Source organism: Triturus cristatus, chromosome 3_2 (assembly GCF_964204655.1).
Source record: "Triturus cristatus chromosome 3_2, aTriCri1.1, whole genome shotgun sequence".
NCBI classification, from domain to species: Eukaryota; Metazoa; Chordata; class Amphibia; order Caudata; family Salamandridae; genus Triturus; species Triturus cristatus.
Genome location: NC_140584.1, coordinates 60,339,330 through 60,352,146, shown reverse-complemented (window position 1 = coordinate 60,352,146; position 12,817 = coordinate 60,339,330). Strand labels below are relative to the sequence as shown.

The 12,817-nt window shown below is 47.8% G+C and overlaps 1 protein-coding gene across 2 annotated transcripts in view; it reads right to left on the bottom strand.

The window, feature by feature from the left end:
* ACAD8 (acyl-CoA dehydrogenase family member 8) overlaps positions 1–12,817 on the bottom strand; it is a 262,307-nt gene that overhangs the window by 134,311 nt on the left and 115,179 nt on the right. For both annotated transcript variants that reach the window (XM_085647236.1, XM_085647237.1), the window contains exons 3-4: positions 9,662–9,831; positions 7,504–7,613 (exon numbers count right to left, since the gene is read on the bottom strand). In XM_085647236.1, coding sequence (XP_085503362.1) covers positions 7,504–7,613; positions 9,662–9,831 — 280 coding nt within the window. The remainder of the gene's footprint in view (positions 1–7,503; positions 7,614–9,661; positions 9,832–12,817) is intronic.

Below are 12,817 nucleotides of genomic sequence, written 5' to 3'. Positions count from 1 at the left end.
CGTCATGCCTTGCAGAGAGATTTGGATTGGATTATTGATAAGTGCTGGAAGTATTGTTGTGAGGTCACAAAGCATATATCCCTGAACGGCAGACACCAGCGTCTAATACATTTTAAATGTATTAATAGGGTATATTATACCCCTGACAGACTGTTTCGATATGGGCTACGAGACTGCTAGATGTGATCACTGTACACAATAGGAAGCAGGATTCCTGCAGGTAGCATGGTATTGCCCTGATATCCAGACATTTTGGAGGAAGGTCTTCTCTGCCTTAAGTGAGATCACAGGATATGTTCGGGAACAAAGTTAGCTACTCGCCCTGCTTGGTTATGATGCAAAAGTAGACAAAAGCATTAGGAAGTTGTTAGCAATGGGCCTGCTACTTGCTAAATGCAGAGTGGCCATGTGCTGGGCTAAAGGGCCAACGCCGCTAATGGATGATTGGAAGGCGTCCATGCTCTACTGCAGTACTCAATCTTACACATATAATGAGCTGCTACCGCCACAGAGTCACCCTGGGATTTTTTGGGGCTATACCACCAATACCTAATTGGGAAAGAGAGAGAACTGTAAGGTGGGAATAAATGAACAGAATTTTCAGGTGAATATACCCTATGTATTGTTTTAGTTGCCATGAACGGGTGTGACGCACAAGTCATGTTTTTTGAGACAACCCCCACTGACATTAATTGTTACCCAAGCATTCTACTTGGTATGAGACCAGCGCCAAGGTAATACGATCAGAATACATGACAGGACCAATACACAATTGAAAATATATATAATGCACTGATCGGCCCCAAGGTATACACAGTGCACATCTGGTTCACAGCACTTTGAGCGCTTGGCTGGGAGGGAGTGCTTACACAACACACACCACTTTGGGACACCCCAAGATTGTGTACACTTCGCAACAGTAAAGGATTCACTCGATGGGATCTTATAGATATATCTAGAGTGGGGGACATGTGTAAAAAGGGGGAAATGGTTACATTTGCTCAGTTACAAGCGACATACCAGATGGCCGAGACGGAGCAATACCGATACCTACAAATCAAACACACACTTACAGGAGCCATACCTCAGGGAACTACCCCCCCCCCCCCTCCCGAGTCCTCACCGCTCGAAGACCGTTTACTGAAAGATTACCTAACCAAAAAAGCAATCTCTCTTACATACCGCAAACTGATAATCAGAAGGAACCAACACACAAACTCAGGGAAAGGTGGCAGGCTGAGCTCGGGGAAATGGATGACCAAGACTGGCAGGAGGCACTAGCATCCCCGCGTGAAGTGGCAATCCACTCCAGAGTCCAACTGGTGCAACTGAAAATACTGCACTGAAAATACTGCACAGAACATACTACACCAGAACAACACTTCATAAAATAGGACGGACTGAAACACCACTATGTCTGCGGGGATGTGGGCTAGTAGGCACTTTTTACCACACACTGTGGGACTGTCCCAAAATCACACAAAACTGGGGGGCTGTCATGGCCACAATCACTCGGGTGTGCGGCTTCGAAGTCCCTCCAGAACCGAGGAGGTGCCTTCTCAATGTATGGGAGCCAACCGACCTGAATCCCGCAGCACAGGACAGGGCGACTCTACGGATCATCAATGGCTAAACGAAACATCGCTCAACATTGGGGAGCACCAACTGTCCCCCTACACCAGCAGTGTTTTCGTGATCTAGACAGGGCAATGGTAGCAGAAAAAGCAGTATTTATTCATAGAGGGTGTCCCCGAAAATGGGTGTGGGGGAAATGGAACTCATTTCGAGGAAACATATGCGCCCCTAAGCCTGAGGGATTCGACCCAGAATTAAGTTATGTTATGTTATGTTATTTTTATTTATACCGCGCACTGCTGCCCCAGCAAAGGGGCGTCCTGGTGCTTTGAGAAGGTGAACACAACACAGCACTAAAAGCGGACAAAAGGAGACGAGACACAACAGATGAGCTAAACAAATAAAAAGGTCTTGATAGCCCGTCTAAACTGAAGGAGCTCATCGATGGCCCGAATTTGTGGAGGAAGAGAATTCCACCAACTCGCTGCCAGGACTCGAAAGGAGCGGCCACCAATTCTGCTCAACTTAAAACGCGGGACCACTGCTAAGTTCTGGCCTAGCGATCTAAGAGTGCGAGAGGGGACATAGGGGATCAGCAATTTCTCCAAGATTTGTGGGGGAGTACCCTTTAGGATTTTAAATGCAAAGCAGAGAACCTTAAATCTAATCCTCTGCTTCACAGGGTGCCAGTGGAGAGAGCGCAGAGTATTGGACACCGAGCATCGCCTAGGCAGACCTGTCACCAATCGGGCCGCAGCGCTTTGAACCCGCTGGAGCCGCAGAAATTCTGACTGGTTTATCCCCGCCAGTAGGGAGCTGGCATAGTCCAGCCTGGACAGCACTGATGCTTGGACCACCAGCTGTCTTGTGGGTGCATCAAAGAACTTGAGGATGGGTCGAAGTCCTCTGATGATGCCATAACAAGAAGCCGCCACCTTCTTGGTATGACAGATGAAACTCAGAGAAGGATCAAACCACACCCCCAAGTTTTTTATCTCTGCCGCTGGGAGGGGAGTCACACCCAACTCCGAAGGCCACCATTTGTCATCCCACAAAGCCACCTGTTTACCAACCACCATAATCTCCGTCTTCTTGGTGTTTAACTGGAGACAGTTGGAATTCATCCAGTTAGCCACTTCCCGCAGACCATCACAGAACCTGGGAGCCTCCAGGTCTGGGTCCCCATTCAGTGTGACCGCCAGCTGCGTGTCATCTGCGTAAGAGACCATGGTCAGGCCCCACCGCTTGACGACCGCAGCCAACGGTCTCACATACAGATTGAAAAGAGTGGGACTCAGTGAAGACCCCTGTGGGACTCCCTGGTCTAGCGGGTAGGATGACGACTTCCGGGCGGGATCGCCACCTGGAATGACCTATCCGTAAGGAAGGAACAAAACCAGTGCAAGGCGGAGCCAGAAACGCCCACCTCCTCAAGACGCCGAATCAGAATCCCGTGCGAGACCGTGTCGAACGCGGCACTAAGATCTAATAACAGAAGTGCCGCCGTCCGACCGGAATCCAGCACGGAACGCAGATGCTCGACCATCGAGAGAAGGGCCGTCTCCGTGCTGTGACCCGCACGGAACCCGTTCTGTGTAGGGTCGAGAATGTTAAGCCTACCAAGATAGTCTGTAAGAGTGGCATTCACATGGGCCTCCGCTATTTTCGTGGCCCAAGGGAGAAGGGAGATAGGGCGGTAGCTTTCAGGTTTAAGGGGGTTAAGGGTCGCCTTCTTCAGAATTGGCGTGACTACTGCCTGCTTCCATCTAACGGGAACCACTCCAGAAGAGAGAGACAGGTTGATCAAGGACAGCACCGGGGTACGGCAAACCGGTGCCAGGGTCTTGAGTTGGGCCGGTTTCAGCGGGTCTGCCGGAGATCCAGACTTGATTTTGGCGCTGAGAAAGTCAAACACCTCCAGAGATAAGGGGGGTAAGATGGAAAGACATTCCCCCTCACCTAAGGTGCGACCAACCTGCTCTAGCAGCAGGGAACCCGTTGGGAAAGTGCGATAGATGGCTTGCACTTTTTCATGGAAGAAAGAGGCCAAACCCTCACAATGTGAGTCCGAGCATATTTCCACTGCAGTTGCTCTCTTCGCCATCAAGTCCTTTAATACTTTAAAAATAAGTTTCGATGGATTGGCAGAGTTCTGAAACTGTTGAGCAGAAAAGGAAGCGCGAGTTTGACACACTGCCCTGTGATAAATCTTGACCTTGGCCAGATAACATATTTTCAGATCTGGGTCGTACGACTTCCTCCATAATCTTTCGGCCTGTCTACAGGCCCTCTTAAGAGATGCCAAGGAAGTGTCATACCAAGGGCTCGGCTCCTTCCGGTGACACTTGGACCAACACATAGGAATCAGAGAGTCGAGGGCACCAGATATCCACTCACAGAAGGAGTCGTATCCACAATCAACCTCGGTGAGCGGACCTAAAGGAACCTTCTCGAGCTGATGGTAAAAGTCCTCCAGTCTTAATTTGTTCCAGAGTCGTTTAAGAACAAGTCTATCCTGAGATAGAAAAGGAGAGTCAGACAAAGAGCATGCCGTTTTCACCAGCATGTGGTCTGTCCAAACCAACTGGGAGGAACCAAGAACTCTGAATCCTTCTAGATTTGTGAAGAACGGGTCAAGAATATGACCACCTTTATGTGTGGGGAAAGTAATCATCTGCGAGAGCTGTAGAGCCTCAAGATCCGCCAGAAAGCTCCTAATAGAGGGTAAAGAAGGGCAGTCCAAATGGAGATTAAGATCTCCCACAACATTAAAATTTGCACATCCTAGTGCCTCTATGCTAATATACTCAGGAAGAGCAGCCCTAAAAACAGAGTCACAGCCCGGAGGCCGGTAAATTAATAGCCCAGAGAAGGTAAACTGGTAACTAAACGCTATTTTAAATAGGGCACCCTCACACCCCAAAAGTTCAGCGGCTTTCCACTCGCAGGGATAACACAGTTTGGTGGCCATCGCAATACCTCCACCTCTAGTCGTCCGATTATAATTATCGAGGAGTCAGAGTCCTGGAGCCACGTTTCCGTCAGAAAGAGCACATCCGGCGAACCATCAATAAGAAGGTCGTAAACCTCCTGATGGTGCTTTACCACAGATCTGACGTTTAAGCTCCAGATACTCAGGTCCCGTTCTCCTACCCTCTTTATAACAGGCCCCAAGGGGCGTATAAGAGAGGGGGATTCCAATGACCAAGCACCACACCTACAATGATATGGGCCACACAGCGGGACTACAGGCGAAAACTCGCAGTGTGTACATCGGTCCTGATGGGCCAGTAGATCGGCCCTACTATAAGTTCTCAAAGGTATAGTCATGATGGCCAGGTCCAGAGTTCTGCCGCGAGCCGCGCTTCCTTAGCGCGGATGGGCGCAGACGGGCAGGACTCTGGCACGACTCAGGCACAGCGAAGGCACGCCCACTGCACGTACCCGCTGCGCGTTGGAGGGAGCTTTAAATAGGCGTCCCTCCACTCATCCGGAGCGCTAGACCGCTCGTCAGCAACACCCACCCAGAGTGACCACCACTCTGGGTACTCGCGCTATGCGCCTCAATATCGCGCTATCATTTTTAAAGCTACCCTTATAACTATTTGTGTTCTTCTTAGTTGTATTTTGCCCTGATTTTAATAGGATTTATTGTAACCCCCTCACCTGCACTCTAATCGGTTCCTTCACCGCTGACTAATACACACACACACTGTTGTGGAGCCACGGGGACATACTATCATCAGCGATTGAGAAGTGCATGTCGAGAAAGCGGAGGAGATGTAAACACTTACACAATGTTCCTCCTAATGCACTACCTTGTAAAATGTACGATCTGAAAAATGCAAGTGTCGTTTGTAATCAGCAATGTTGTAACAAAATCACAATAAAAATTATTTAATTAAAAATTTTTTTTTAAAATGTATAGAATGAATCCAAACAATGATAATATGTATGTTCGGATTAATTTGTTTTTGATTAATTTCTTATTTCAGTTATTTTTGTTAATTCCTTGTATCATTACTGAATGTGCTCTGTATAACCCACTAAATAAATAAAAATATCTCTTCCCCCATCTCTCTATATATCTATCGCTATCGGTCGGTCTCTCTCTCTCTCTCGCTATCTGTGTCTCTCTCTCTATCTGACTCTCCGTCTCTCTCTCGGACTCTCCCTCTCTCTCTCTCTCGGACTCTCCCTCTCTCTCTCTGCCTCTCCGTCTCTCTCTCTCTGCCGTCTCTCTAGCTGCCTCTCCGTCTCTCTCTAGCTGCCACTCCGTCTCTCTCTAGCTGCCACTCCGTCTCTCTCTAGCTGCCTCTCCGTCTCTCTCTAGCTGCCTCTCTAGCTGCCTCTCCGTCTCTTTATCTGTCTCTCCGTCTCTCTATCTGTCTCTCCGTCTCTCTATCTGTCTCTCCGTCTCTCTATCTGTCTCTCCGTCTCTCTATCTGTCTCTCCGTCTCTCTATCTGTCTCTCCGTCTCTCTATCTGTCTCTCCGTCTCTCTATCTGTCTCTCCGTCTCTCTATCTGTCTCTCCGTCTCTCTAGCTCTCTCCGTCTCTCTAGCTCTCTCCGTCTCTCTAGCTCTCTCCGTCTCTCTAACTCTCTCCATCTCTCTCTATGTATCTCTATCTATCCTATGGTAGGTCATCAGTATATAGTTAGGACCTAGTTTCCATAGTAAAGCGTTTTTTGTTTTGCTAATAACTTAGGCGCTGTGTGACAAATCTTCACGAAATTTGCAAAACTAGTTTGCGACTCACTTCAGCTGCGGTGTGGAAAATGTTGGGGTGATTCGTGAAGCGGGACAGATAAAAAAGGGTCGGTGGGGCCCAAATCACGTTTTCCCCAAGCAATTTCCCATAGGGATATTAGACATGACTGCAGCCCGAACAACTGAATGGAATTATACCAAGTTTGGCCTAAATCTAGCTCTTGGTCCAGAAAAAGCCCTTTTTGTAATATGGTGTAAATCCCTTAAGTAGTTTTGGAGTTGGTTAAGAAAAAAGAAATTTGTAAATCTAGGGACACGGATCCTTCGCAGATGCACTGAAGGAGGATTAGCGAATCCGGAGGAAAACAAAGGCCCTGATTGGCTGACCACAACCCGAGAGGAAAGTTGCAGCTGCCATTTTCTTTCTCACATTAGGCCCGGGGAGGAAAAAAGAATTAAAAACAGACATAAGGGGATCAGGATACAGGTATCCTGAGCACATGGGAGAGATGGACCCTTGTGCAAAAATCTCCCCATTTCTTTTTTTTCCTGCGGATTCCGCGGATCCATTGCAGCGTTCAGCGTAGCTCTTTGTGTAAACTTGCAAAGGATTCATGGGTTCAGAAACAATGGGGAATAAAACGTACTCACACACTAAAACCCGCTGCACACATGGGTGTATGCGGTGGTGGGGGGGGACAAGGGGGGTTGGCCGAAGGCCAGGCTCTGCGGCCACACCCTGCCTCACATGGCATGGCCAGAGGCCATGCGTGGTGGGGGTTGTATTAACGTGGTATTTAGATATTACATATGTAAAAAAAAAAACATAGAAATTCACTGAAGAAAAACAAACAAAGATTACAAGTAGGTTATAATTAGGTTGACGTTTTACCCATCCAAAAACCACATAAATTCCCAGTTATACTTATCTAAAGACACTATAACTTGTGCAGTGGAGTAACTTTCGGTACTGAGACACGCACTGAGACACACACACAAAATGGTGATGCTTATCCAAAAAGATTATTATATGATCTCCACTGTACAGTTTTTAAAAGCTATAATCATTTAATCAGAAAATATACTGTGAAGGTCCAAGTTTGGGGGAAATGGCTGTGCTTTAAGAAAAAAAACATGAAATTAACATATTTCCTTCACTATCCTTCCACGACAAGCTGCACTCCTCTACTATTCACCAGCACCAAACATATAAGTACCTGGTTCTGTTAGACAGTATGAAGCAAACTTCTCCATGCTGCAGAGGGACGGGCAAAACCGGTGTCTTTGCTCCTCGTTTCCGAAGCGATCGATCATCCAAACACACATGCTGTAGAGAGAAAGAGTGGTAAGGGAAATACCGAGACAGTGAAAGTGAAAGCCTGAGTAGGTCTTCCCTCAACTACAGTAGCCTGAAACCGGGCTATTAAATACATGTATTACATAGATAGCTGCCCGAATTGTGTTAAAAATATGTGGTCTCGTTTCTTAGGTTTTTTGCGGCTACGTTTCTCAGGGTTCGACAGGGCGATAGGGCAATCAGGCAGTGCTAGTTGCCTGTTAGGCCAGTGTGTGGCGTTTTTTGGTTTGGTTGTGGGCCAGTTTTATGTTCTGCAGGAGCGCTTATTTTGGTCAAGCATGGGAAGCACATGAGCTGCCATGCGAGGCATGCTGTATTCAGGTATGGACTTGAAGCTCCACCCATTTTCTGCCCATCTTTTCAATTGGCTCCTGTTACTGTTGTTTCTAAATAGTTGCTTTTGATTCATGTATAGGCTTAGTAGTCCCTCCTTAGTACTGCCTTGTCTGCATTTGTAACCTCCCCAAAGGACTGGACTTTTTACTTGTGTTGTTACACGGTCTATGAACACTATTTCCTTTAATGAGTTTCCCCTATTGCAGGCACGAAGGGCTTTCCTACAAGGGTGCCTGCTTTACCTCTGGGCCCTGCACTAGGGTTTCAGCACTGTGCCCCCTTTTACAATTCTTTTTTTTTTTTTACAAGTGCCCCATCACGCGCGTTCACTTTAATGGCGGCCGCACACCTTTTAGACGAGCCGCGTCTAAATAAAGAGGTGTGGCCGCCATTAAAGTTAAAGTGTGGCATAGGGCGCTTTAAAAAAACCAAAAAACATGTGTTTGTCACCTTGACAAACAAATGCTTTTTTTTTTGTTAAAGCGCCCCGTACTGCTCTTTCACTTTGCTGGGTATGCTGGTACAGAGTGGGACACTTGAGCTCACGCATGTTGTCGGTGGCACCACGCACCCATTCCCGCTCTTGAATAAGGTTGCACTGCAGGGTGCTCAATCTTGTGTGGAAATGATCGTCCAAGAACCTGCGACTGTTGAAATTCGAACTTAGTATAAGAACACAATGCACCTTTCACTGCTGAACGCTTTCTTACTGCATTTACACTAGTGAATTCAGGATGCCTAGTGACGACAGTGTACTTACATGCGAATGTCAATATGTGTCAAGGTCTATGTGCAATACCACATACAATACGTTTTCCAAATACCTCCATGAGGCAGTTAATGTCCTTGTAAAGAATCTGTGTGTACGATAAACGTCACCTGTCAAATGCTATTGGCGTAAACTCACTTCTCATCCTTCCAACGTCGATGTGATGAGTACCATCAGGACGAGTTAAAGGATTCTAGTAGTGTATGGTAGTGTGCTTTCAGCGTGCGCTTCATAAAAATAAAAAAATAAAAATCAGTCTCTCGAATTTCTCCTGCCGGTGTGCAAGCAGGTGCAAGCCTTCTTCCAATATATTATGAAAACTGTTACACTCGCATTGTGATGTTTACTAAGGGGACACAGGTTTGCAGTAAGTGCAGTAAGCACAGATGCAGTAATTCTGGAGCTGACTAATCACCACCCTGTGATCAAATGGCGCCTCGGTACTGCACAGAATGGCACAAGATGTGCCGCGCAGACCACATGCACGGTGCAGTATGAATCGCCCTAACAACTAGCCTTTGCAGAAACCAAGTTGGCAGCACAATGCAGCAATGCAAAGACAGTGCAGTCTAGCTCGGCACAGAATGTGAGAAGAGTCAAGGAGCATAAATGGGGAAATGGCACTGCGAGGAAAGTCACACTTTTGATTCTATGAAATAAAGTATTGGGTTCTTTAGTAATGTACATTTTCATTTGAGTATAATACAAACACTAATTCTTCACTCTTAGAATAAGTAGTATTTCTCTATTTCCAAAAATGAAGTAAACTCCACCCTTTCAAATGAAGTACACAAATTATTCCAGCTCAAAGTCCTTTCTGAAACCACACAATTTACACTAGGCATACTAGTACAATGGGAACCAAATGCCTTATGATTTACACCCCGAGCACAAACATTGTACATACACTCACTTATGAATGCTGATGTAAGCTGTGGTGCTGGTGCAGCCAGTCGACAGGGCCTCGAAGATGATGGAGGTGTCCAGTCGCGTCAGTCCCGATCCCCCCACCTCAGGTCGCACGTAGATCCCTCCAAACCCCAGCTGTGCTGCCTTCCGCATGGTCTCCACGGGGAACACCTCCTGTGGGTGACGCAAGTAAACCCTCAGCGCTGGATACTTAAGGACACATTCTGCGCAACTAAAGTTTTTGGACATGAAAATGTATCAGTGGCAAGGCTACCAATTGCGCAAAACTTTCAATATCCCCATGTACCTCGAGTTGGCTTCTCTGGTGCTCCAAGGGCAAAGACTGCCCACCCACACCCTTAAATCAAGTGAGGACAAAGTCCCCGACTTGGACAAACTTCTAAGACCCCCTGATGTCAGTACAAAAAGTTGTAGTATTCCTTTGTCGTTTTAGTCCTCATTCTTCACATAGATTGAAATCACTCCAGAAATTCAGTATCCATTGCTATCAGTCTTGTAGCCAACATGCGTTTCGTCATTGGTACCTAAATCATTCGACTTCATTGGGGCTGCTCTCCATGTGGTCCACAGAGGAGGAAGGCTGGACTTGGGCTCCTTTTTCTCAGCGACATTTGGAAATTTAACAAGCCTAAGCCTACCATTGAGTCTTAGTAAGGAGGATGGGGGACACCCGACGTAGAGTCAACTATCTCCCCCACAGACGTAGGATAAGGCCTCTTCTGCAGGGGATGGACACTACAAGGGGGCCTATGAAGCAAAGCTGGGAGTCTGCTAAACACGGAAACATTGAGGTTCGCTTTTTAAAAAGTGGGGGGAGTTTGGGGCGGGTGCTCCGACGCGGGCTACTTACCCCCGAAGCTGCCCAGCAGGGCCACGATAGACCAACCAACCGAATGGGGGACGGGGCCTGGGCTAAATGTCGGGTCAGGTTGCCAGTGCGGAGGTACAGCCGGGCACAGGCCGGGCACCTTGGCCTGTGGCATCCTACAGTGTGGCCGGGTCAGAGCTCTGCCGCGCTGTGCTATCCGGGGGTTGGCCCCCTGCAGGCTGAGAACGGGCCTAGACTTTGTGAACGGAGACCTGCAGCGGGAAAAAATAAATAAAAGAATCACCAGGACTGCCTAACGATGTGCCGCCCGGACTTAGATCGGCCACTGACACGGTCCCAGATCCCGGGCTTACTTAATTTGCTGGGGCCGGCTGGAACCGGGCAGCCTGAGGTGACCGGGCAGCCTGAGGTGACCCAGCAGCCCCCTGGGTCTAGATTGACCGCCTGTGATGGTTCTCGAGGCAAGTGAAAGGCGGTGAGAACTCACTGTGGGCCGGGGCCGGGGCCTGGCCCCATTACCAGTGTTGCGCGGGGGCGTTGGCTGATGGGCCTCTTCGCGCTGCCAAACCTGAAAGTGACTTATAGCTGGATAACCACCAGAGTGCTGTTGGCAGTACCTATAAACCCACCCACCAAGGGGAAAAGCGACAAACGGCAGGCCTGGCTCACAATCGAATCGCTGCGTACACCTAGAGTACAATTAGTCCAAACAATAGTTCAAGAACAATAAACTTACAATAAACTTACACTTTGTATTGTATGAGTTCTTGAACTATTGTTTGGCCGACCCTGTGGTTGGTAATACACCTAGAGTACAGCAGCATGCCCATTCAGACTCTGAGCAGGACCAGTCAACCCAAGTTACCACCACCATGCTGGAGGCTACATTGCTCGCAGTGCAAAACAGTCTGCAATATATCAATGGCAAAAACGATGCTCTGATTCTCAGAATGGATTCTCTGGCATCCAAGCTAGACAAACATGCCTCATGTCTGAACATGGCGGAGCAGCACATATCGTCCACCGAGTATGAAGTGCATGCGATGGCCGCAAAACAGCTAGATATTGAAACGGTGCTTGTTAGACCTGGCACCATTGGCGTGGGTCTCCCTTCCATTTTTCGCTGTCGTCTCCTCGGTTTTTGCTGGTAATAGACGCTCTGGGCGCTGTGCCTCTGCCATTCAGTGCCACAGCGCGAATGCTCCCTGTGTAAAGAGGACATGAGAATTGGTATATCCATGATTGGCTTATTTGGTTTGCCTGTTAGTCCCTAGTAGAGTGGCCTGTGTGTGCCCAGGGCTGATAAACCAAATGCTGCTGGTGGGCCTGCAGCGCTGGTTTGCGCCACCCACAGAAGCAGCTTGTCAAGTGTGTCTCAGACCTGCCACTGCAGTGTCTGTGTGCAGTCTAGAACTGCCATCTTGGCTGTGAAGTGCTCCCACTTCCCAGCCCCTGAACCTTCCCTTGGCATTATGTAAGCCAACCCTGTGGTAGGGTGCATTGTATGTGTAAGGTAGGACATGCTCTGATGTGTGTAGCATGTCCTGGTAGTGAATTACACCCAATTTCGTTTTTCACTACTGTAAGGCTACCTGTTCTCCATAAGCCAGAATGGGAGGTTTGGCTATTACATTTTATAGTCCTAACTGATCCACAGAACATGGTAGAAAAACGAATTTAGTATTCCTGAGCTCAGAATATTAAAAGACATCTTTTAGTGAAGTTTATTTTTATACTCTGTGTTTGAAAATACCACTTTTAGAAAGTAGGTATTTTCTTGCCTAAGCCTTCCAGTGTGCTCTGCTGTTATGTGTATTGGCTGTCTTGTTTTGGAGGGACTGCTCTCGGAAAAATGTACTCAGTTACTGCTAGGAACTGATCCACTAAGCAGGGTGATATTGTATTATATTTTGCCGCATGCTACCCCTCACGCTTAATTTGGGTGAGCAATTGCCGTATCTGACCTTGGGATACACTCACCTTTTTTAGGTCTCGCGAGCCAAAGGCTCAAAGAGACATTTTATATCTGGGCTTTTCAAAGTGCTGCCGTGGCCTAAAGCTACAGTGCACGTGAACGTGCACGCGCGCAGCGCCATGTGTCTTTCCTCCGTAGCGATCGTAATCACGATCACTTTCACTTTCGCGGGCTCCTCTGTTGCTGCCATTCCCCCCTCCCTTCTCGCCCAGCCCTTCTTGTTCTCTCTTCGTTTCCCTTTCGCTCCTCATTCTGCTTTCTATATATTTGTATTCTTTCACCTTCTGTCTCTGCCCGTTACTCTTCCTCACTCATTTCTTGTTCATTATGCGTTT